The sequence below is a fragment of the Oryx dammah genome, unplaced genomic scaffold (genome assembly GCF_014754425.2).
Source record: "Oryx dammah isolate SB20612 unplaced genomic scaffold, SCBI_Odam_1.1 HiC_scaffold_4, whole genome shotgun sequence".
In the NCBI taxonomy this organism is placed as follows: Eukaryota; Metazoa; Chordata; class Mammalia; order Artiodactyla; family Bovidae; genus Oryx; species Oryx dammah.
Genome location: NW_024070188.1, coordinates 10,425,701 through 10,452,908, shown reverse-complemented (window position 1 = coordinate 10,452,908; position 27,208 = coordinate 10,425,701). Strand labels below are relative to the sequence as shown.

Genomic DNA, 27,208 nt, shown 5'->3' with positions numbered 1-27,208 from the left:
TTCCCTTCATCTTGGGACACCCTTACAGGATGAGCTGGGTTAAGTTTTGCAGATTAGTCCTCAAGGGACATTCCCGCTCCAAGGCAGTTACTTGTTGAGGCAAGAGATCCAATTTAGAAAAAGCAAAGACCCTTTCAAGAAACTTAAAAAAATTTCAGGATAAAAATAGCTTTAGTAACAACCTATTGTGGGTGATGGGCCAGGGGGTATAGATTCTGAAAACTTAAGTTGTTTATTGAAGATACAATAAAAGTGAAAAATTGCTATTGCTTTTAGCCAGCAAAAAGTCAATACCTGGGTGTGTCTGAGGAAAAACAACACTAATCTTTATTTCCACACTAGCTGCAGAATTAGAGAAATCCACAGGCTGTGGTTTCCGTGTCTGATTTAGGATCAATGCAAGATGTAGACACATCCCAGATAAGAATGCAAGGAAGGTGGTGGTGAAGTGTTGTAATAGGTACAAGTATGGAATGAAGCAAGTAGTTAATTCTCATAAGGGAAAAAGAAGGACGTCCCCAAGGAAGTGATACCTAAGTGGATCTTGCAGGATGAACAGAAGTTCACCAGGAAAGAGAACAACCTTCCAGTTTCAGAAGACTGTATGAGCAAGACACGGGGTGTGTAGGATAAATCAGTTCAGGGAATGAAAAGGAACAGTGTGGTTTGTGGGGCCTCAGGAGGGTGGAGGAGAGGTTGAGCTGCAAGCCACTGCCCTAGTATGACATTGGGCTTTTACCAGAGACAGCAAGATTTTTATTTCCGGTGAAATATTGGGAATGTTATATGATGAGTAAAAGGGGAAAGAATAACACGGCCATTAAATATAAAATAGTAATTTTTAAAACACAGAAAAGGCACTCAGCTTGCTGAAACTAAGCCATTTTTTAGGAAAGTGGACAGTGGCATATTCCAGTCCTGCTAGTAGACAGATGCTTCAGAGAAGAGTTAACTCCCCACCACACATCAACAATGCATCAGCCTAATAACCTGTGGACCATATAGCTAAACCATCTGCTGTGACTTGTCACATAAAGCATTAAACCCTGTATGCCCTCAACCACAGATGCTTTTTCAACTTCCAGAATTCACCATTGATTTCGTTAAAGGTACCATTACAGAGAGAGGTTTAGAGAAAGGCAATACATAAAGAGTGTGTGTGTGTATAAAGAGAAATATATTTATTTAATATACACATATGTTTCTCTTTAAAAATTAAGACAGTGATAAGAGACACTTTGGTTAGGGGCTCAGGCAGAAAAACTTGAGTAAATAGAAGAGTTGATAAGAGTAAGACTCAAACTGTTGTTACTGTGTTTCTCCTAATGCTTTCCTCATTTTCCCTTTGCTTAAGCACTAGATGGGGGTCCCAGATTCAAGGACCATAGAGAACACCTTCTGATTCTGAAGTTAGGAAACCAGGATCCAGAGCCAGCCATAGCATTTTTTAAACATTTGCCTCATTTCAGACAAGTCTCTTTGCTTTTCTAGCCCTCAGTTCCCTCATGTCGCTGTGGGAGGAATTTCGAGTAGGTTCCACAGGGAGTAGCAAAGCTGCTCCATGGGCCTCTGTGGCAGATGAAGTGAGGCCTCCTGTAGACCTTTCCCCTTCCAACAGAGCAGCTTTGCTCTTGTTTGCATTACGAACAGGGCTTTTACAAGCTTTTTTAATGAAAGGATTCTGTCATGTTTTAAGTGTTTGAAAAAAGCAGAACTGGATATTTCAGAAGGCATATCCAGGTCAGAAACAGTTTCTACATCTGGAAGATGGGATAACAATTGTTCCACGTCATAGCATCTGGGGGTTGAACAAGATACTGCATGTGAGACAGGACGTAGAACAAAGGAAACATTCAGTGTGTTATCTATTAGCACCCGCTGCATAGATCCCTCACAAATAAGACTGCATTTCCTATGACTCTTCACCTTTGAGTATGAGACGTTGACCTGAAAAAAAATTGCCTTATTCATTTGTTTTATATCAGAAGCTCTGTAAGAATGCCTTGTACATCTTCTCTGAATTTTTAGTATAAACGTTTCATTTCTGTTTCTTGTACATTTCTCTTTCTCTCCCACAGCAGAAAGTTTTCTCCTTATATCAGATTTTTGAAATACTTCTGGCCAAATGGAATGATGAAGTTGCACAAATCTGTGTGTTTCAGGCTCTCCAGCTTGTGGGAAAATGACATCAGTGTACACTCCCTCACCCTGCCCTCTACAACCTGCCTGGAGCTGCTGTTGATACTGTCGAAGAGTAATGCCACACTGCCTCCTTCCCTCCGCTGTATGAATTCTTTCCAGGTAAGGACTGCTTCCTTGAGGGTGTCATTTCTCAGTTTGACTTGTCATTGTGTTTTAAGGATCCTGACTTTCATAGGAGCAGCCCATGGAAAGCTACATTTTCACATGATCTTAAACATAATGCAAGTATTGCCTTCTCTGACTCATTCTAAGTAAATGGACAAATGGAGCCTCAAAACTGATAAGGTGATTGTCAAGGCCACTGATAGTGGCCTAACCCATATCTCCCAAACCCCAGGATTGGTTCTCTTTATCTCCATCTTTCCTGCCTCCAAGAGAAAAGGCAAGAACATTCAGCAAAGACACTTGTGAATGCTACTTCCCTTTTCCTAGCTTTGCCCTAGAACAAGGATTTTCAGCCATCATTAGTGTCATCTGCTTTTAGCTTGCAGTCACGTTGCTGAATGGAGGATTAGCAGTGATCGTGTTCTACCCACTCTCTTTCCCTCTGTCCCCAGTCCTTCCCTCCTCTGAGATTTATCTATGCTCCTGGTATTGGATGTGATCAAACAGAACATCACATGTAGACTGACCACTAGGAAAAACCCCTCCCTGGTAGGCAGCTAGTTGTCACCAAGGTGGCATATGAGAATTCATATGTTGACTAGTCACTTCAGGTGTGACCCTATAGCTACCAAATATCATCGAGCTTATCTCTAACTCTCAGCAATGGAAAAATATTCCCAAGCCCTCTAATGCTGGTGAGCAGGCCACATGCATTGCTGAGAAATGAGAGAATCTAGGTGGTTGTTTCTACTTGTGAAGAGTCGCTGATGGCCTAAGATAACTTCCGAATCAGAGGATATTGCTTGATGCATCTCTGTGTTAAAACAAGATGTTGATTTTCCTGTGAATTACAGCTCAGGAATTTAGTTAAAAATAATAATAACTGTTCCATAATAATTTGCAACTGTATTCTCCTGGAATTCTGTTACATTGATTGTCTTTGTGATTGTCTTCCTGATAACACATTTCGGACTTTGGCTGTGGCATACCTGTTTGTATTTATCATTACTCAACTGTTAATTCCAAGTTTTTGGATTCAAGGACCATAGAAAACAGATTCCGATTTTGTAGGACAGGAAACTGAGATATAGAGAGATGGAGTCAGTTGGCCAGAGAACAGCCAGTATGTTAGAGACAGAGCTGGACTTGCCAGGCTTGTGCTGTGATAATTGAGTGGTCTCATCTACCTTGGAATGTCCACTACACCCCTTGAAGTGTTAGTCACTCGGTCGTGTTCGACTCTTTGTGACCTCATGGACTGTAGCCCGCCAGGCTCCTCTGTCCATGGGAATCTCCAGGCAAGAATACTGGAGTGGGTTGCTGTTCCCTTCTCTAGGGGATCTTCCCAACCCAGGGATCAAACTGGGGTTTCCCACATTGCAGGCAAATTCTTTACCAACTGAGCCACCAGGGAAGACCTAATTATGTACTAATTTATGTACACCCCTTTTATGTACTGATGTACTAATTTATAATTAATTAATACTAATTTATAATTATTTATTAGTATACTTCCCTGCGGGGCTTCCCAGGTGGTGCTAGCGGAAAAGAATCCGCCTGCCAATGCAGGAGACTTAAGAGATGTGGGTCCGATCCCTGGGTTGGGAAGATCCCCTGGAGAAGAAAATGGCAATCCACACCAATATTCCTGCATAGAGAATCCCATGGACAGAGGAGCCTGGTGGGCTACAGTCCATGGGATCACAGAGTCGGACATGACTAAAGCAACTAAGCACACATGCACATATACTGCCCTGAACCAGAACTGATTTGAAATTCTATGTGTCAGTCCATATTTCTTCTAAGTTTTGCTCCTTGGATTGAACACTGAATAACACAGAAGTTTGCCCACAAACTTTTATGGGAGATGCAGGGAACTTAATAGTGGTTATCTTTGGGGAGCGAGGCTGGAAGACAATTATGTTTTATTTCACTCCCTCCTACACTGTTGGTTGTTTTTATATGACAGGTGAGTGGGGAGCAAAAGAGATGACTCGGACTTGAAGGATTTTACAGCCTATTGGGGAGATAGAACAGTCATCCATGGGTGATATAAATTGAGAATCGTTTTATTACAAAGTATCCTCCACACAAGTCTTAAAGAGAATAAAGGTAAAAGAGTAATCTAAGCCAGGCATGGGGGATTTGAGAGGAGGCCCAGTTGTATATCTTCTACAGGAGATGGAGGAAACCCAGCTCCCTTTGAGGATCTCACCTTGAGCACACATACACACACAGGCACAAAAGCCTAGCCCACCCTAGGTACCATCAGCGTTCGCTCCTAGCACCTTTCATCACGGGAGCTCTCGCCGTCAGGATGTTAATTACTGACTGTCCCCTTTGTTAGTGACTGATTTCAGGCCATTTGCCAAATACGATTGTCAGGGACACACACGCTTTCCCAGTTTCAGTGGTACAGAGAAGCTGGGCACATGTTCATGAACAGTGTCTGCTAAAGAGATGTTGTCCCTGCTGCTACCCCTGGAAAGACACCGCAGGAATCAACTTCCCCACGCAGGTCTTCACTCCAAGATACAGGATCAGTGAACAGGGTAAGATGTCTGTCAAGATTAGAAAGGGATGCTCTGCTTTTTCATCTTCGAAACACCTACCTCATCATTTATTACAATGGCAAGGAACAGGGCTGCTAATGTTACCTGCATTGAGAATTTATCTTTTCAATTGGAAACTCACTTTAGTACACTTTTTTTTTAGAGACCTGTATTGGCAAGAGTTATAAAGTAGTAGGATGACACTTGTTAAAGATACCATCGTTACATTTTCAGTTCTCTAACTTTCTAGGCCGAGTAAGTTACTGTGAGCAATCCTGCTTTTTCTGTAAAAATGTTATTCATTCAGACTGCATTGCTGCCTGAGCTCTTATCACTAGCAAATCCCAGAAGGACTGACTTATTAATTAGAGCTAATAATGTATCTGAAATTCTAACTTTTAAGTTCTTAAATTACAGTGTAATTCCCAGCCTTACAGGGATATCATTGGGTAGTTTTGTTATAATTTTCACTTCAGCCCTGGTCCAGTATCTAAATATCCCTGGTATGATGATGAGCAAACAGAATGTAGGATTTGGTTGAGAATCACTGATGTATTGCTAAGCACATATTATAGTTGTATTGTTTGGGAACACATGCCCCAAGAAGAAGGATAGATTTACCATGTCAGTCCTTGCTTACAGTTGATTCCTATCGCAATGAGAACAAAATTCAGGCTCCTTAATCCAGACTTCCATGGGCTGGCAACATCTGTCCTGGGTCTCATCTACTCACTCCCTCTTGCTCTGTTCTAGCCACACTGGCCTTATTTCCTACTCCCTTTCCTGATCTGGTCCTGGCCTCTGGGTCTGTGCACTGGCTGTTCTCTGTGCTTGCAGGAGAACACTGTGGACCAGACTTTTGCAATGCTGGGTCCCCTTGCTTTTCAGATCTCACTTCATCTGTCAGTCTTTCCCATCAGGAAGCTTCCATAAGCCTCTTTTCATTCTCTGTCAGAGGGCAGACAGAATGAAAACCACAATCACAGAAAACTATCCAAACTGATCACATGGACCATAGCCTTGTCTAACTCAGTGAAACTATGAGCCATGCCGTGTACGGCCACCCAAGACAGACGGGTCATGGTGGAGAGTTCTCACAAAATGTGGTCCACTGGAGAAGGGAATGGCAAACCACTTCAGTATTCTTGCCTTGAGAACCCCATGAACAGTAAGAAAAGGCAAAAAGATAGAACAATGAAAGATGACCTCCCCAAGTCAGTAGGTACCCAATATGCTACTGGAAATCAATGGAGAAATAACTCCAGAAAGAATGAAGAGACAGAGCCAAAGCAGAAACAACAACCAGTTGTGGATGTGACTGGTGATGGAGGTAAAGTCCGATACTGTAAAGAGCAATATTGCTTAGGAACCTGGACTATTAGGTCCATGAATCAAGGTAAATTGGAAGTGGTCAAACAGGAGATGGCAAGAGTGAACATAGACATTTAAGGAATCAGTGAACTAAAATGGATTGGAATGGGAGAATTTAACTCAGGTGACCATTATATCTACCACTGTGAGCAAGAATCCCTTAGAAGAAATGGAGTAACCATCATGGTCAACAAAAGAGTCTGAAATGCAGTAGTTGAATGCAGTCTCAAAAATGACAGAATGATCTCTGTTCATTTCCAAAGCAAACCATTCAATATCACAATAATCCAAGTCTATGCCCCGACCAGTAATGTTGAAGAAGCTGAAGTTGAACAGTTCTATGAAGACCTACAAGACCTTCTAGAACTAACACCCAAAAAAGATGTCCTTTTCATTCTAGGGGACTGGAATGCAAAAGTAGGAAGTCAAGAGCTACCTGGAGTAACAGGCAACTTTGGCCTTGGAGTACAAAACAAAGCAGGGCAAAGGTTAACAGAGTTTTGCCAAGAGAATGCGCTGGTCACAGCAAACACCCTCTTCCAACAACACAAGAGAAGACTCTACACATGGACATCACCAGATGGTCAACACCGAAATCAGACATTATATTCTTTGCAGCCAAAGATGGAGAAACTATATATAGTCAGCAAAAACAAGACCAGGAGCAGACTCAGATCATGTATGGCTCAGATCATGAACTCCTTGTTGCCAAATATTGGCAACAAGTCAATTTAAGTCAAATATTGACTTAAATTGAAGAAAGTCAATAAATTGAAAGAACAAGTCAATTTAAGTCAAATATTGAGTTAAATTGAAGAAAGTAAGGAAAACCACCAGATCATTCAGGTATGACTTAAATCAAGTCCCTTACGATTATACAGTAGACGTGACAAATAGATTCTAGAGATTAGATCTGATAGAGTGCTTGAAGAACTATGGATGGAGGTTCATGACATTGTACAGGAGGCAGTGATCAAAACCATCCCAAAGAAAAAAGAAATGCAAAAAGGCAAAATGGTTGTCTGAGGAGGCCTTACAAATAGCTGAGAAAAGAAGAGAAACTAAAGGCAAAGGAGAAAAGGGAAGATATACCCATTTGAATGCAGAGTTCCAAAGAATAGCAAGGAGAGATAAGAAAGCCTTCCTCAGAGATCAATGCAAAGAAACAGAGGAAAACAATAGAATGGGAAAGACTAGAGATCTCTTCTAGAAAATTAGAGATACCAAGGGAACATTTCATGCAAAGATGGGCACAATAAAGGAGAGAAATGCTATGGACCTAACAGAAGCAGAGGATATTAAGATAGAGGTGGCAAGAATACACAGAAGAACTATACAAAATAGATCTTCATGATCAAGATAATCACGATGGTGTGATCACTGACCTAGAGCCACACATCCTGGAATGAGAAGTCCAGTGAGTCTTAGGAAGCATCACTACGAACAAAGCTGGTGGAAGTTATGGAATTCCAGTTGAGCTATTTCAAGTCCTGAAAGATGATGCTGTGAGAGTGCTGCACTCAATATGCCAGCAAATTTGGGAAACTCAGCAGTGGCCACAGGACTGGAAAAGGTCAGTTTTCATTCCAATCCCAAAGAAAGGCAATGCTAAAGAATGCTCAAACTACCATACAATTGCACTCATCTCACATGCTAGCAAAGTAATGCTCAGAGTTCTCCAAGCCAGACCTCAACAGTACATGAACCGTGAACTTCCAGAAGTTCAAACTGGATTTAGAAAAGGCAGAGGAACCAGAGATCAAATTGCCAACATCTGCTGGATCATGGAAAAAGCAAGAGAGTTCCAGAAAAACATCTACTTCTGCTCTATTGACTATGCTAAAGCCTTTGACTGTGTGGATCACGAGAAACTGTGGGAAGTTTTTCAAGAGATGGGAATACCAGACCACCTCACCTGCCTCCTGAGAAATCTATATGCAGGTGAAGAAGCAACAGGTAGAACTGGACATGGAAAAACAGACTGGTTTAAAATCGGGAAAGGAATAAGTCAAGGCTGCATTTTGTCACCCTACTTATTTAACTTATATGCAGAGTACATCATGCAAAATGCCAGGCTGGATGAAGCACAAGCTGGAATCGAGATTGCTGGGAAAAATATCAATAACCTCAGATTTGCAGGTGACAACACTCTTATGGCAGAATGTGAAGAAGAACTAAAGAGCCTCTTGATGAAAGGTAAAGAGGAGAGTGAAAAAGTTGACTTAAAACTCAACATTCAGAAAACAAAGAACAAAGAACAGTCCTATCACTTCAAATAGATGAGGCAAATAGATATGGAAACAGTGGCTGACTTTATTTTTGGGGACTCCAAAATCATTGCAGATGGTGACTGCACCCATGAAATTAAAAGATGCTAGCTCCTTGGAAGAAAAGCTATGATCCACCTAGACAGCATATTAAAAAGCAGAGACATTACTTTGTTGACAAAGGTCCATCTAGTCACTGCTATGCTATTCTAGTAGTCATGTATGGATGTGAGAGTTGGACCATAAGGAAAGCTGAGCACCAAAGAATTGATGCTTTTGAACTGTGGTGTTGGAGAAGACTCTTGAGAGTCCCTTGGACTGCAAGGAGATCCAACCAGTCCATCCTAAAGGAAATCAGTCCTAATATTCATTGGAAGGACTGATGCTGAAGCTGAAACTCCAATCCTTTGGCCAGCTAATATGAACAACTGACTCACTGGAAAAGACCCTGATGCTGGGAAAGGTTGAAGGCGGGAGGAGAATGGGACGATGGACAGTGAGATGGTTGGATGGCATCACTGACTCAATGGACATGAGTTTGAGTAAACTCTGGGAGTTGGTGATGAACAGGGAAATCTGGCATGCTGCAGTCCATGGGTTCGCAAAGAGTCGGACACAACTGAGTGACTGAACTGAACTGAACTCATCTGTCCCCTCCCACAGGAGACCCAACCTAACCCCACCCCATCCTGCCCACTGAATTCCCATCTCCTCGTCACTTCTATTGTATAACCTCACTTTGTTTGATTTTCTTCATGGCCCTTTTCACTGTTTGGTGTGCTTTTTCAATTTGTTTACTTGTCTTTTCTCCTCTACTAAAATACGTGTCGAATGGGAACAGGGAGAATGTTTCGGCTCATTGTTCCATCAACAGAACTTAGAAGTTTGCTTGCATGTAGGAAGCATTCAATAAATTTTGGTTGGCTTGCTAGAGATGGATGGATGGATTCATAAGTAAAATTCAAAGCGGTGTAGCCATCTGACATTCTAGAAAATTCCAAAAGACTGAACTAGGAGAAAGCAGAGGTGTGGACAGGACACCCTCGGGGAAGAAGCAGCAGCTTTTTCCCTGCTGGGACAGGGTGGACTCCAGAGGTAAGGTCCAAATTTGAGACAGGTCAACAAGACTGAGCACAGATGGGTATCTGAAATTACAGCCCGGAGCTCTGTACAAATGAGGAAGATGCGAAGAAAAGTTCAGCCCTTAGGAGGAGCATGCAATATCCGAGATAAGCAGAGTAGATGACCAGTGGACAGGGCGAGGCGCCTTCTGGGCCCTGGAGACCACAAGAGGGGGAAAATCGGAGCAATACTTTGGTGCAGAAACCGAGGCTGAGGGGGCTGAAGCGACTGTGGAGCAGGTAGGTGGCAGCTGCTGCCACTGTAACTGATGTCAGTTTGATTCCCTGCAGAGCGTTTCAGAGCTCTGGGGGGAGGTGACAGAATGCAGTTTCCACATTCATCTTGCAGAGCTGCGACTGGTTCCTTAACCTGAAGTCTTGCCATGGCAACTTAAAATCTGAACAAGGTCTCTGGAAGGTAGAACCATAGAGTACCCAGGTTGGATCCAGGACTGGGTAGGGGCCGTTGGGTTTAATGGTTCTGTGTCTCTTTTTTCGAATCTTGGACTACTGTAGCTGGAAGGATCAACTTGTCCAATGACCTTATTTATATAAATAATAAACAAGAAGGGGAAGTTGACATTGGAGACTGAAACTCTGATTCCTCTGCTAGACTTTTTGTGCTACAAGTGATTTTACCTATTCTGTTTCCCTATCCCATGGGACACAAGTTGCTTAGGATATAAGTGTCATAGAAAACAGATAGTTAATCATCAGATAATAAGCATGCAAATTATAATAGCTAATATTTATTCAGTGCTTTCTGTATTCTAGACCCTGTTCTCAGCGATCTGTACTTTTTAGCTCATTTCATTTTCATGAAAAACACCATGAGGAAGATATATTATTATTCCCATTTCACAGGCACGGTAACTGAGCCAGAGAGATTAACTTGCCCATGCTCATACAGCTGGTGAGTGGAAGAACATATGGTTCAAAGCCTGACTGTAGACACCCATACTTCCCATTCTTAACTGCCAGATAATGTTGCGTGTTAAAAGAAGTTTGGTTAAATAAAGTTAGATTTTTTTTTTAACTTCAAGATTTTTCAGGACCTTTTCATGTGTATAAGGGGCAATATGACCCTTCTAGCTAAAGAATGTAGTAAATATTTTTGAAATATGATACCAGGAAGACTGTCCAGAGCATTTCATAGGATTAACACTCTGAAAACACAAATGGGGAAACAGTGTCCTGCCCGATCTTGAAAGATTTGGATGACCATGACCCACACAGCACTCACATGCGCTTCATAGCCTTGTTTATCTCTGAAAGAAGTAGTGCTGCAGATTTAGCAATGGGTTGTAATAAGGCCAGTGTCTCTCCCTTTAGTGACTAGGTGGCTCTCCTCCTGATCAGGGCCACCTTGCTCAGAAAGACAGAAGTAAGATGTTCCTTCAGCACCTGATGGGGCACACAGGACCAGTCCAGAGCCCCAGCAGGCCCCTGGCTGAGCATTGCTTTCTGGGTCTGCACCTGCTGCCCACTCTATTCAGCACTGCTGGGTATTGACAGTAATGTGGCAAAGACTTCCAGTAATAGAGGGAGCCATCTGGCTGAAGCTTCCCAAGTAATTTGGTGGTAAAAGAACCTGCCTGCCAATGCAGGAGATATGGGTTTAATCCTTGGGTCGGGAAGATCCCTTGGAGGAAGAAATGGCAACCCACTCCAGTATTCTTGCCTAAAAAGTCCCATGGAGAGAGGAGCCTGGCAGGCTACAGTCCGTGGGGTCACAAAGAGTCAGACATGACTGAGAGACTGAGCACACACATCTGGCTAAACTGCCTCCCTCCTAACTGATGGGTTGACTCTCACTGAGAATTCCCAAGGGGAGTCTATTGAAAGCTTATACCCAACTGAGATGGTAGGAATGTTCCATGGCCTTGAATGCCAAGTTGAAGAAACCCATTCTCTTCACTCTAGCACCTGACCTCTAACTCCAGCTCCACCCACTGCTCCAGACCATCTAATCTGTGTGAATGAGATTTTCAAGGGTTTGAGTGAGTGAGTGAGTGAAGTCGCTCAGTCGTGTCCGACTCTGTGCAACCCCATGGACTGTAGCCTGTCAGGCTCCTCTGTCCATGGGATTTTCCAGGCAAGATTACTGGGGTAGATTGCCATTTCCTTCTCCAGGGGATCTTCCCGACTCAGGAATTGAACCCGGGTCTCCCGCACTGCAGGCAGACGCTTTACCCTCTGAGCCACCAGGGAAGCCTAGAATTGAGGCTTCTTTTTCTTTCTCAGATAGATTGCTGTATTCTACAATCATGAAGTCGCTCAGTCATGTCTGACTCTTTGTGACCCCGTGGGCTCTAGCCTACCAGGCTCTCCATCCATGGAATATTCTAGGCAAGAGTACTGGAGTGGGTTGCCATTAATTTCAAGTATTTTCACAGACATTATCCTTTTTAAAATCCTCACAACAACTTCCATATCGAGGCAGAAGGTAAGCAGGATAGGCAAGATCATGACAGCATGTAAATGCAGGGCTGTGTTTCACACCTAGGTCTTCTGGTTCTGAAGCTATTATGTATTCCATCCCATGGCAGTTACATCAGAGAAAGTAGCAAATGGTCCCCTTTAATGGTCTTGGGTCTTGTACATCTTATTTTTACCATATGGCAGCAACAGTATCTTTTATTAATATCATCCTTTAGAGAACCACAGCCTTCAGCTATGGGAGTATTCTGAGCTGTATGGATCCTGGCAAATATGTTGAAATTCATCAAACTATAGTTTTATGTATATACTATGTGGTTGCATAAGGTGATGAAATTATGTAGAAGAGAAGAAACAAAATAGCTTTTAATAGAGTGTGTCTGTTACAGGGTGTTTCCTCAGCTCTTGATGGGTTTGAAATCATACACTCTTCAGTGGGGAAAAGTGAAGGTAATGAAGCACCTTAACCAAGGATCTCCTATACTATTCCAGAGCAGGAAATTCTCAGTTCATTATATTACTTGTATGTAGTTTGGTTTTAACTTTAAGAAACCCAATGATACTTAAATGTCACCCTTTCCATAATATAAAAACCATATACAGTTGACCCTTGAAAAATGTGGGATTGATCCTCACAATTTCTCTTACACACAGTATGTTTCAGTGGTAAATACCACAGCACTATGCAATCTGAGGTTGGTCAAATGTGCTGATGGGAGAGGAGCTATGGATACAGAGGGCCAGCTGTAAGTTATACACAAATTAACCCCCACATTGTTCCAGGGTCGACTTTATTCAACTTCTCAACTGTTCAGAAATTAATAATTTTACATTACCATCCAGCTACTTTTTCAGTACCTGTTTTAAATATCTGTATAAGAACAGAGGATGAAAACAAAATAACACATAAAAATTTGGTTTAATATGGAAGTTTGAAGTTGTTGTTTAAACTTAGGAACTTTTTTTTAGACATATGCAGTCTCCAAGGACTCCAGCAAAGTCGAGAACTTTACAGATGAGTCCGCAACAAAGGGGCTACCAAGAAGAGAAAGAGAAGTTTCTGACTCTATACTGCTTTCTTCTTGTCTGCTTTAGACACCGCACGACATAAATGGCCTTGTCTGTCATATGCCATGTTCACATCTAGGTAAATTATAGCTATTAATATCTTTTAAGGTAATGTTTTATTAAATGATTATAAAAAGATAATCACCTTGATGATTAAAAAAGAAATTGGAAAATGCCAAAAAATGTAAACGGAATTAAAATCACTGGGCATCACCAGTACTGACAAGGTAATTCTTGTTAATGTCTCTCTCTCTATATATATATATCTTTATATACACAGAGAAAATATATTTTAGCATAAAGTTGGCCTCACTGGAGATGTTAGGACTCTGTTACTGGCAGTTTCCTGCTTTTTCCTCTGTCATCACTGTCATGAAGACAGTCTTCTTGGAGGCTGTCAAGGACTCTCGGGGCTTTATAAACAGGGGTCCCGTCATTAGGTAGGAATGGAGGGGAGGGAGGCTGGAAGCCACTCCAGATATCCAAAGGTTGCTGCAGATGGAGTCAGGAGGCAGGAAGACCCTCATCAAGACGGCAGCCACTTGCTGGATGAAAGTTCCTCTGGGGGTCCACGTGCATCTCCCAGAAATTCGAGAGGGTGCAGCTTGACACCCTCAGGTCCCGAGGTGTGACCGTCTTTCTTTCCTGCTGACATTTTTCTCCTCAGTGGGCAGAGATAATCCCGAGTTGAGTGTCATTCGTTATATTTAGGGAATCCAGGCTCAAAGGTAGTGATTACTGCTTTGGCTATTTTCAATCTGTCTCCTTAAAACAGTCTTCTGAGAAGTGCCTCAGCAATTTGGATGCGGAAAGGATGTTGCCTTATCCTTCCTTTCTGCCCCTCAGGGCATGCTGTGGTTTGGGGAAATAGGCAGGAATCCTTAGACTGATACAGTTCTCTAAATACTGCCTCCTCTGTCTCCTCTCATACTGACTGTTTGGCCACATTCTAGAGAAAATAGAGGGACCCAGCAGGAGCCTGGAGGCTTCCCAGGGGGTCAGCCAGCCCACGGGTCTTCCAGCTGCTACAGTGTCTTTCAGGCAGCTGCTGCCTGTACCAGTATTTCCTGCCACACACCCTGCTCCCTCCCTTCCAAAGATCTGGACTTGTAGGCGAAGTGGGACAGTGTTTGGTCCTCCCATAGTCTCACCTTGTGACCTTTACTCCAAGAAACTGCCACTTGGTAGGGGAGCCTGGTAGGGCCGGGTATCCTGACTTGGGCCTTATTGAGAGAAGTGTAGCCCAGAAAGTCAGTCACTCTGTCTCTTGTTTGCTTGTTTTTAATAACTTTCCCCCACCCCTTAACTTTGAAGGGAAAAATACATCCTGATGATAGAAAAATTTGATATGTTTTTCATTAGCAAAGCAATACTTGTTTGCAGTTTTAGCATAAAAATATAGAAATCTTCAAATTAAACCAGTTCAGTCCTTCAGGGCCTGGCTGGGGGATAAGACCTGGCAGGGCCTGGGAGCCTCTGTGATTGGAGAGTACTCACTGTCTTGGGCCGAGTCTCTCTGAAGTGGGCATGGGAGGCCTGGAGGGCAGATGGAGTTCAACTAATTCTCCGATGAAGGGATTATGAATGGTTTTGGTTCTAAAGAAGCTGTTTCCAGCTGAAGAAGCTGAAGTCGAATGCCTCTATGAAGACCTACATGACCTTCTAGAACTAACACCCCAGAAAGATGTCCTTTTCATTGTAGGGCACTGGAATGCAAAAGTAGGAAGTCAAGAAATACCTGGAGTAACAGGCAAATTTGGCCTTGGAGTACAGAATGAAGCAGGGCAAAGGCTAACAGTTTTGCCAAGAGAACACATGGGTCATAGCAAACACCCTTTTCCAACAAGACAAGACTCTACACATGAACATCACCAGAAATCAGATTGATTATATTCTTTGCAGCTAAAGATGGAGAAGCTCTATATAGTCAGCAAAAACAAGACTGGGAACTGACTGTGGCTCAGATCATGAACTCCTTATTGCCAAATTCAGACTTAAATTGAAGAAAGTAGGGAAAACCACCAGACCATTCAGGTATGACCTAAATCAAATACCTTACGATTATACAGTGGAAGGGACAAATAGATTTAAGAGACTACATCTGATAGAGTGCCTGATGAACTATGGATGGAGGTTCATGACATTGTACAGGAGGCAGTGATCAAGACCATCCCCAAGAAAAAGAAATGCAAAAAGGCAAAATGGTTGTCTGAGGAGGCCTTACAAATAGCTGAGAAAATAAGAGAAGCTAAATGCAAAGGAGAAAAAGAAAGATATACCCATTTGAATGCAGAGTTCCAAAAAATAGCAAGGAGAGATAAGAAAGCCTTCCTCAGAGATCAGTGCAAAGAAATAGAGGAAAACAATAAAATGGGAAAGACTAAAGATCTCTTCAAGATAATTAGAGATATCAAGAGAACATTTCATGCAAAGATTGGCCAAAAAAGGACAAAAATGGTATGGACCTAACAGAAGCAGAAGATATTAAGAAGAGGTGGCAAGAATACACAGAACTATACAAAAAAGATCTTCACGATGGTGTGATCACTCACCTAGAGTCAGACATTCTGGAATGCAAAGTTAAACGGGCCTTAGGAAGCATCACTATGAACAAAGCTAGTGGAGGTGATGGTTTTCCCGTTGAGCTATTTCAAATCCTGAAAGATGATGCTGTGAAAGTGCTGCACTCAATATGCCAGCAAATTTGGAAAACTCAGCAGTGGCCACAGGACTGGAAAAGGTCAGTTTTCATTCCAATCCCAAAGAAAGCCAATGCCAAAGAATGCTCAAACTACCACACAGTTGCACTCATCTCACATGCTAGCAAAGTAATGCTCAAAATTCTCCAAGCCAGGCATCAACAGTACTTGAACTGTGAACTTCCAGAAGTTCAAACTGGATTTAGAAAAGGCAGAGGAACCAGAGATCAAATTGCCAACATCTGCTGGATCATGGAAAAAGCAAGAGAATTCCAGAAAAACATCTACTTCTGCTTTATTGACTACGCCAAAGCCTTTGACTGTGTGGATCACAACAAACTGGAAAATTCTGAAAGAGATGGGAATACCAGACCACCTGACCTGCCTCCTGAGAAATCTGTATGCAGGTCAAGAAGCAACAATTAGAACTGGATATGGAAAAACAGACTGGTTCCAAATCGGGAAAGGGGTACGTCAAGGCTGCACATTGTCACCCTGCTTATTTAACTTCTATGCAGAGTACATCATGAGAAATGCTGGACTGAATGAAGCACATGCTGGAATCAAGATTGCCGGGAGAAATACCAATAACCTTAGATATGCAGATGACACCACCCTTATGATAGAAAGCGAAGAAGTAGTAAAGAGCCTCTTGATGAAAGTGAAAGAGGAGAGTGAAAAAGCTGGCTTAAAATTCAATGTTCAGAAAACTAACATCATGGCATCTGGCCCATCACTTCATGGCAAATAGATGGGGAAACAATGGGAAACAGTGACAGACTATTTTGGGGGCTCCAAAATCACTGGATGGTGACTGCAACCATGAAATTAAAAGACACTAGTCCTTGGAAGAAAAGCTATGATCAACCTAGACAGCATATTGAAAAGCAGAGACATTACTTTGCCAACCAAGATCTGTCTAGTCAAAGCCATGGTTTTTCCAATAGTCATGTATGGATGTGAGAATTTGACTATAAAGAAAGCTGAGTGCCAAAAAACTGATGCTTTTGACCTGTGGTCTTGGAGAAGACTCTTGAGAGTCCCTTGGACATCAAGGAGATCCAACCAGTCCATACTAAAGGAAATCAACCCTGAATATTCATTGGAAGGACTGATGTTAAATCTCCAATACTTTGGCCACCTGATCTGAAGAACTGACTCATTTGAAAAGACCCTAATGCTGGGAAAGACTGAAGGTAGGAGGAGAAGGGAATGATAGAGGATGAGATGGTTGAATGGCATCACTGACTCAATGGCCATGTGTTTGAGTAGACTCCACGAGTTGGTGATGGACAAGGAAGCCTGGCGTGCTGCAGTCCATGGGGTCGCAAAGAGTCAGACGTGACTGAGTGACTGAACTGTACTGAAGTGAACTGGTTCTAAAATGTCAGTATCCATAGGAAGCTTATTCACAATTCAGATTTCTTAGTGAGAGCCTCAGAGGTTCTGGTTCGGTAACTTGAAGGAGATCCTGGCATCTGCATTGTAACAAACATCCAAAATGTCTCTGAAAAAGGCTTTCAAGAACCAAGGTGAGAAACACTTAAGTGTAATGGAATATATTCCCACTGAAGTGAGAAATGTACAGGAAGAAAACCTTTCTTTTTGATGAACACCTAGCTCAAATTGCTTATTTTATGCTTTTCTTCACTGTTTCTTGTTAATCTGCACATAACACAGCCCCTAATGAATGAAGTAAACTGAATCGTTGTCATACAATTCGTAGTTTTTTCTTTTTCTGTCTTTTTCTTCTGCCTTGATAGTTCCCTTCTGCACTGAGATGCTTGGTAGAATCCAGGTTGTCAGTTATCTCTGTGAGTCGTCCTTCTCTGCCGTTTGTGAACCTGGAATCTTCCCTCCGTCTGGGCCATGCAACCCTGGTAGCCTCTCCTGCTCATGGCAAGGCTGACTTCCTAGGACCCTGATGTTGGGCGCTCAGGGTCTAGTCTGAGATCTGCTGCTACCTGGGTTTTGTGACCCTGACCTAGCCAGGTAACCTGATTTCTGGGTTTTGGTTCTTTGTACTGTGAGGGTGTTGAGTTAAAAGACTAAGTTCCATTGAAAGTAGATGCACGTAGAGTCTTTTTGTCTGTTCCCTGCTGTTCCTAATGTATTCACCCCGACGGAACAATATAACTTATTGTTTTATATATATATATATATATGTTATATATATACATATGTTTTCCTTAAAGGGACTAGGTTCTTATTTCTTTTGAACATATTGGAAATGTTTAACTGAAGGAAAGCACAGAGAAAGCCACATAATGTAGTTTTTTTTTTACCCTGCTCTCCAAGAGAATGGGATCTCTTGTCACAGGACCTTCCTTCCAACCACAACGAAAGGTAAACAACGGGGCTAGGGTGCTATCTGGCCCCCAGCACTTCCTGCCTGAGACACCCCGGCTTACCCCTTCATCTGAAGGTGGGCAAATGCAAAACACCATCTGGTAGACTGAGTGTCAGAGAAGAGAAAGAGAGAGAAGGCTGCGATGTTCTCTGCACAGCCTTTGATCTCTCTGCCTCTCTCCTCTTTACCCTCCTTCAGGCTACTCCTCCTTTTGGTTTCAGCTTCTGTTTCTGACTCTGGATCTTGGTCCACACTGAAATGTTTGTGGCTTAGGAATTTTCCAGTGGCTTCACCTTTGCATTATTTTACTTGTAAGTATGGTTACTCCAAGAAAAGTTTCTGGAATGTGAGCTTCTCCCCTTGCCCAGAGCTATAAACAAAGGGTCTTGGTTCTTTGCCACCAAGCATGGCTGTGTTTAATCAGATGACTTCCTGGTCTTACTTCCTTGAAGAGGAGGCTAAAGGTGTGTGTCAGCTTTTAGAAGCAGAGTGATATCAAGAGTGAAATGAATACGCTTGTTTCTTCCGTGGAGCAAGCCACTGGGTTGTTTGAAGGAGCTTTTCAGGCTTTAGAAGGAAACAGTAATCTGGAAGGGATACCAGCCTTTAAGGAAGCCATGAATCTGAAGGGAAAGTCTTCTGAGCCTCCGTTGAGAACCTACCTAGTAACCACTGGTTTCTCAGTAGAGAGAAAATTTAGAACAACAGGAGGTGTAGGGGACCAGGCTGGAGGAATTGTGAGGAAAAACAATGAAGTGACTTTAGGATTCTTCTGGTTCTCACTCTTGATGACCTCACCTATGATGTAATGAGGATAATTTCTGATACAGAGGTGGAAGATGGGTCTAAGTTCTGTTCTTGCGTGCTGTATCTGCAACCAGTGCAGCGGGCAACAATTCACTTCCCTCTGAGACTCCAGGTTTCTCATCCCATCAGCTCAAAAATCCACTGATTCTAAGCGTCAGGAGTTGAAGGATTCACAGAAGTGTGAGAGCTTGTGGATGAAGTTGCTCTAAAGAACACAGGCTACATCCAGCCCGAGGCCGGCATCCCTCTAGAGATCAGTGCGTTGCTTCCTTCTAGTGACAAGTTGAGAATGACAGTCCCAGAGCAGTAATGACGCTGGGACAGCAGAGAGAGTCTTCCTGTAGCATCAGCCTGGGCTTCACGCGGTAAGCATCAGCAGCTAGTCTGCGATAATTTAAGGCAGTTTGATTAACGTGTAACATACAAGAAGATGGCTGGTGTGTTGTCAGAAGCTGTTATAAGAGAACACAAAGTAAATTAAAGAATTAGCCAAGTAGTGTTTAAATGCTGGTGCCTTTTCTTGTCTCTTTAGAGCTGAATGAAGTTCTTTATAAGCAACTACATTTGTCTACAGTCCCAATATTTCTGACGCTTGCCCCTATTGGTCTTGTTGTCTCCTTCTCATTTACCTTCAATTTGACAACCATTTTCAAACTGGTAGTCATAAACATTTCAGAGATTGTCCATCTGAACCATCAGCTGCTTTTCAACACTTCAAAGTCCCCTAAATATACTGATAATTTTAGCAGAAATCAGAGCACTGCAAACAGAAGACATGGTTCTCGGTGTTTTATTTTAAATAGAGTAGTTAAACCAACTTGTATTACTGTGATTAATCATACAGTTGGATGCACATCTACCATCTTTGTGGAGGAAGTGTGGAGTGCGCGTTTTATGGTTGTCACGCTTGATCGTTTCTTTTTTTTGTTTGTTTCTTGTTCTTTGTTGTCTTGAGAGTTTTCTCATCCATTTCTAAAAAATTTCCTTTGCTGGCCTGGAAGCAATAGCTTGCAGGTTTCCTTTTGTAGTGGTTGCTCTTAGAATTTTTAAACATATGAAGCGTAGAGTAAAAACAAAACTCTTCAGTATCTTTACCTTCTTCAAACAGACAAGCACCTTATCATATTCTGACTACCTGTTAAGCACATTTCTTCCCCTTACCCCACATCTGCCCCATTGTTATTATCTACTGTTTCACTTACAAACAAATAAGTTAGTTATCAATTTTATTTTAATATTCATTGCATATATATACACCTTAGTGACATACTTTTTGTTTTTTCTTTCCCTGACATTCCATATCCTTTGGTATTCCTTTCACAGACCTTCTCTCTGAAATGTTTTCATTCTGTTCTTGAATGATGGTACAGAATTCTGTATACCTTTTCAGTTTGAAGGTCTATCACTCATTGCCTTCTGCCATCTCTTTCTGTTGATAAGACAGCCTTTGTAACATTATTGTCTGTTGCTCTGCGGATGGGGGTCCATCTGTTTTCTCCTACTGTTCTGTAAGATTCTGTCTTTATGCTTGATTCACTGTGACTTTACAGTGGTGTCTTGGTGTGCATTTTTAAGAAAGTATTCTACTCGGTATTCTGAGACTGCTCCAAGTGAGGACTCCTGTCTTTAGTTCTGGAAAATCACTAGCCATTATATAAAATCTCTATGGTCTCCCCCAGCCTATTTCCTTCTATTGACATCTTATTAGACATATATTAGAGTCTTTCAGTCTATTCTGCTTGTCTCTTAAATGTTATTTCTTGTGTATGCATTCAGGATAAATTCCTTGCTACTAGATTGTCCAGTTTACTCATTCTGGTGTCTTTCCCAACTAGAGTTTTAGTTCAGTTGATATTTTTTTCATTTCCAGGGTATCAAGGTTTTTAAAACTGAGGTATAACTGAATATAACATTATGTTTCAGGTATACAATATAGTGATTCAATATTTATATATACTGCAAAGTGATCACCAACATAAGTCTAGTTAACTTCCATCACCATACATGGTTAACAAATTTTTTTTTCTTGAGACAAACACTTTTAAGGTCCACTCTCTAAACAAGTCTCAAATATATAATACAGTATTGTTAGCTATAGTAACCATGTTGTACCTTATATCCTTGTTGTTGTTTAGTTGCTGAGTTGTATCCAACTCTTTTGTGACCCCATGGACTGTAACCCACTACTTTGGCCCATCTCATCCAGCACCAAGTCCAGAACGGTAGAGCTCTCTGCTGATCCTGGATGCACATCCACCCGCTGACCCAGGAGGCAGCCTGGCCTCTCACCGTTGCTGCAGAGGCAGAGTCCATGTGAATCGTAACCACCAGCAGGTGACAGCAGCAGCTTTCTTGGGTCTCCTTTTGTGAACATCACTCCACCCTGGAGCCTGACCTTGACTTCTGCCTCATAAAGTCCCTCGCTTTGGCCCTGACTCCCCACTTTGTGCTTCTGGTCCAAGAAGATGCATAGCTTGTTGAGTGTAGCTATGATTTGGAACTTTCTCTTATATTTTATCCATCACTGCCACATATTTGAAGAATTCAAGACAAGGACTTCCAGTGTCATCTTTGGCTCTCTCTGATATAACGCTGGTGTTTTATATCCGTGGTAGGAGAATAACAATTACCCTTCCTGTGTGAAAGCTCTTTGTAAATAATAAAGGCAAGGTGTGGCCATTTTATAATTAATATAATTGGTATCACATTTTACCACTACTCTATTTCTGGAGTCCAATTTTCCTTTTTGTGGGTGAGCAGCATGGTGAGGAAATGAAGTACCTTAGGTCATAATAGAATTAAATATCCCCACTTTTTTAGTTTTCTACTAAATGTTGTCAGCAGTTCAGGTCACAAATTACACAGTGGTCTAGAGGCAAATGGATTGTGGCTTTGTTTTTACTTTTAGACTTCGGTGAAATGGAAAGGAAATTGTGTTTAAATACAGTAGAACTAGCTCAACCATTCACTGGATTTTCCATTTTTTCTCAACTTTATTATTTCTTTTTTAACCCAGTGATAGTATCCGAAACACAATTTGCAGTCATATTTATGTGCTTTAAAAAATTTGTGTCAACTAATCTTGCCCTGGTATTTAAGAGTTTTTAAATTTCATCTTTCAGTTGATGATTAGTTTCATCTCATCATGTAGAAGGCTTGCAGAGTCTCACTGTGAAGATGATGCTTTTAATCAGTTTTGTAAATTATTTTGTTTGTGTCTTTCCCTCCCCCCACCGGAAAAAAAAAAAAAACACCTCAAAATTGTGCACTGTCAGGTATTGAGAACCTGCCAGAGAAGTGCCAGCCTGAGTTTGACCCTGGATACAAAACTTAAAGGTTTCCTTCTCTCCTGTTGCCGTAGTCTTGGCAACAGTAAGCTAGAGCCCCGCTTTTCTCCTTTAACGGGCCTTTCTTTTTAATCTTGTCTCCCTCTCTTTCTCCATTCTCTGATCATCCTGCATCTAAAAATGCTCCCTGCACATTTCCATATCGTAGAAAACAGTGACAGCCACGTAGTAATCAGTCTCCCAAAGTGAAAACAATAGGAAACAACTTCCAACCATGAAAATTCTACACAGAACCACACTTTTAGCATTAGTATTATTCTGGAGACAGAGAATGCCAGAACTGCAAAGTGACTGTGAGTAAATAGGGGAAAAAAAAAAATCAACAGGTTCCAGCACTTAGTTTCTTATACTTCTGCCCCATCTCCACTCTGCCACAAAGCTTTTGGTGAACCAACGCAGACTTAAAAATACTGCAGAGGAGATGGGAAAGACTAGCAAAGGTACCTACGAACTTTTTTAGAATGGCCACTATAAAGATTAAATCCAGCCTAAATTTTAAAATACTAGAAAAATGTGCAAGAAATGTACAAGCAGATCAAAGCATGGAATTTAGCGAAGGGATTTAAAGGGCCAGATGCAATACAGGTGCACCATTTAGAGGCAGACACATTATAAAGGGGCAGGCATGATTTAAAAGAGACATCACTTAATGGACCAGTGTTCTAAAAGTATAGCTTCTGGAGGAGAAAAAGCAAAAACAAAATAAGTACTTTTTCAAAATTAGAGTAGAAGGAGAGTATTAAAGTATGAAGGAGAAAAAGGAAATTTAGGGTTCTGTAAAAACAAAAGAGAATCACACCTCTTTCCTACCACTGAAACACTGACAGAAAACCCCACTAAAGCTCTGGGCCTTTCCTGGACTGACAGGAAAGGGCATCTTTTAAGATGGAAACTTTAGGAAACTTTCCAGTATCATAAAAATGAACAAAAGGAAATTCAGTAGAAGGAATTTTATAAAATCAGACGGAAAAAATCTAAGTATCATCTCAGGAAAATTATCCTCATAAAGCAAAACAAAAGTGTTCACACTCCACACAGAATTAAGAACTCTCAAACAAGCATTTGAGGATATGAAAAGCCACTCTAAATCAGAAATTCAAAAGGGACAAAACCCTGGATAAATAAAGAAGGAGTTCATTGACCTCAGGAAAGAAATGAAAGAAAAAGATAACATTACTTCAGAAATGAAAAATTATTTTAAAAGTGCCCAAGTGAAAGTATGCTAATGAAAATTTAATAAGAGGTTTGAAGAAAGATAGGAAAATAACCAAGAAAAGGAAAAATGACGTAAAGAAGGAAGTTAAAAGGTACCTGAAGGGGAGGTAGATTTTTACCCCTACCCTCTTAGGTTTTTTTGACTGTCTTTGAGAATTAAATGTGGATGGTAACTGCAGCCATGAAATTAAAAGACACTTGCTCCTTGAAAGAAAAACTATGACAAACCTAGACAGCATATTAAAAAGGATAGACATGACTTTGCCAACAAAAGTCCATCTAGTCAAAGCTATGGTTTTTCCAGTAGTCATATCTGGATGTGAGAGTTGGACCATAAAGAAGGCTGAGCGCTGAAGAATTGATCCTTTTAAACTGTGGTGTTGGAGAAGACTCTTGAGAGTCCCCTGGACTGCAAAGAGACCAAACGAGTTGATCCTAAAGGAAACCAGTCTTGAATATTCATTGAAAGGACTTATGCTAAAGCTGAAGCTCCAATACTTTGGCCACTTGATGTGAAGAGCTGACCCATTAGAAACGACCCTGATGCTGGGAAAGATAGAAGGCAAGAGGAGAAGGGGATGACAGAGGACGAGATGACTAGACGGCATCACTGACTCGATGGACATGAGTTGGAGCAAGGTCTGGGAGATGGTGAAGGACAGGGAAGCCTGTCATGTTGCAGTCCATGGGGTTGCAAAGAGTCAGACAGGACTGAGCGACTGAACAACATCAACAAAGAGATTATGAGGGGAAAAGTATACAAATTTATATACATTTTACATGGCATAAGAGCCCTCATAAGTAATGAAGAATAAAGAAATTGCGAACTCACATGCTTTAATAGTAGATTGAACAGAGAGAAGCATATGTGGAAAAGTAACTACTGAATATGGAAAAGCTATAGGAAAGTAATTATTTTAACTGGGTCTGTTGGCATATAGTTCTTTCAGTCTCAGCTTTCCTTGATGATATGTCCCAAAGTTGAATGCTGTAGAGTGATCCCATATGCCCCTAACTAGCTTCCCCCTAATATTAGCATCTTTTCTCTAACTCTAAAATTATTTGAAGATAAAAATTTTTTAAATAATGGGTGTCATACCAAAAAATGAAAATAAAGATATCCTATGCAAAGTGGGAGGCTAGACCAGGGCTTATCTTTTGTGCCCTAAGAAAGGGAATGTCTTGGTACCACCTCAGGAAGAGAGGTGTTAGAGGGCAGCCAGACTCCCATCTGAGGGTTCAGGCCAAGAAGTTTCAGGGATGCAATTCAGGAAGTCCTCACATATTGACATGGGCTTAGTTTCCAAAATAAATGAGCAGCTCATACAACTCATAACAACAACAACAACAAAACCCAATCAAGAAAATGAGCAGAAGATCTAAATAGACATTTCCCCAAAGAAGACATACAGATAGCCAATAAGCACATGAAAAGATGATTGACATCTCTACTTATTCAGTTCAGTTCAGTTCAGTCGCTCAGTCATGTCCGACTCTTTGCAACCCCATGAATCACAGTACACCAGGCCTCCCTGCCCATCACCAACTCCCAGATCTCACTCAAACTCATGTCCATCAAGTTGGTGATGCCATCCAGCCATCTCATCCTCTGTCATCCCCTTCTTCTCCTACCCCCAGTCCCTCTCAGCATCAGTCTTCTCCAGTGAGTCAACTGTTCGCCTGAGGTGGCCAAAGTATTGGAGTTTCAGCTTCAGCATCAGTCCTTCCAATGAACACCCAGGACTGATCTCCTTTAGAATGGACTGGTCGGACCTCCTTGCAGTCCAAGAGACTCTCAAGAGTCTTCTCCAACACCACAGTTCAAAAGCATCAATTCTTAGGCATTCAGCTTTCTTCACAGTCCAACTCTCACATCCATACATGACCACTGGAAAAACCATAGCCTTGACTAGATGGACCTTTGTTGGCAAAGTAATATCTCTGCTTTTCAATATACTATCTAAGTTGGTCATAGTTTTCTTTCCAAGGAGTAAGGATCTTTTAATTTCATGGCTGCAGTCATCACCATCTGCAGTGATTTTGGAGCCCGAAAAAATAAAGTCTCACACTGCTTCCGGGAAATGCAAATCAAGACAACAATGAGTTATTACCTCACGCTGGTCAGAATTGGCATCATCAAAAAGTCTGCAATTAACAAATGCTGGAGAGAGTGGAGAAAAGGGAAATTACACTATTGATGGAAATGTAAACTGGTGCAGTCACTGTGGAAAACAATTTGGAGATTCCTTACAAAAAAAATATAAAATATAGCTACTGTATGATCCTGCAATCCCACTCCTGGGCTTATATCTGGAGAAAAAGCTAATTTGAAAAGATACATGCAACTCAGTGTTCATAGCAGCACTATTTACACTATTTACAATAGCCAAAGCATGGAAGCAACCTAAATGTGCATCAGCAGATGAATGGACAAAGAAGATGTGGTACATTTGTACAGTGCATCTATTATTAAATCATAAAAAAGAGTGAGATAATGCCATTTGCAGCAACGTTAAAGTGAAAGTGAAGTCGCTCAGCCCTGTCTGATTCTTGGTGACCCCATGGACTAGCCTACCAGGCTCCTCCATCCATGGGATTTTCCAGGCAAGAATACTGGAGTGGGTTGCCATTTCCTTTTCCAGGGGATCTTCCCAACCTGAGGACTGAACCCAGGTCTCCCGAGTTATAGGCAGACGCTTTACCATCTAAGCCACCAGAGAAGCAGCAACATGGATGGACCTAAAAATTATCATAGCAAATGACTTCACTAAGTGAAGTAAGTCAGACAGGGAACTATATTGAATATCTTTCAAAAAACTATAATGGAAGAAAATATGAAAAAAGATAGATATACACACATACACATATATACGTAAAGCTGAATCACTTGCTATAAACCAGAAATTAACGGCACATTGTAAATTCAATATACGTCTATGAAAAATAAAAAATAAATCACTTATAGTAGGTTACTTTATTACTATGATATGTAAATTAATATATAAGACGAGGTTAAGATGAAAAGTTTTAATATATACACAATAATTAATTGGTTTTAGTGTGGCCACTGTTTATTTCAAAGGTTTGAAGTTTGTTGATGGTATAAATTCAGAGCTTGAGGGATTGGAGGATAGAGAGAAAATGCTAAAGACGTAAATGTTGGTTATCTTCATCTTAAAGATATCTGTTCATTAACAATAGGGTTCATAGTGTAGATGGTGGTGTTAAGGAACTGGAATCTTAAGAAAATCAGAAATCTTTTTTTCTATAATTACAGAAAGCCCTTTTATAGTCCTTTAATTATAGAAGAAGTTTAGCAAAAAAATGGTGTTTTCTCAAAAAGCATAAAGGTGATCCTTTCCTCCAAAAAGTCTTAATTCCATGATGCAGCAGACAATTCTAGTTGGTCAGAATTTATTCCATTGGATGAGATCAAGGCCCAGGGTTATGCAGGACAAATATGACTATTAAACAGCCATTCCTAAGAACTAAGAAAGTCGTTAAGAAAGGGTTCATGGGCTTGTGGGCTAAATGGATATCTTACCTTTACCCAAAGAGAGATTTATTTCTTTGAGCTCTGATTTTTATCACAAACCCAAGCAAGAATCATACTCGACATAGTTTTATTATTTTGGTTGCCATATTGGTTTTTTGGAATCATGTTT

At 41.3% G+C, this 27,208-nt stretch overlaps 1 protein-coding gene across 1 annotated transcript in view; it reads left to right on the top strand.

The window, feature by feature from the left end:
• UBE3D (ubiquitin protein ligase E3D) overlaps positions 1 to 27,208 on the top strand; it is a 161,484-nt gene that overhangs the window by 91,295 nt on the left and 42,981 nt on the right. Inside the window, exon 9 of the mRNA XM_040238945.1 lies at positions 2,163 to 2,301. Within this exon, the coding sequence (XP_040094879.1) occupies positions 2,163 to 2,301 (139 nt within the window). The remainder of the gene's footprint in view (positions 1 to 2,162; positions 2,302 to 27,208) is intronic.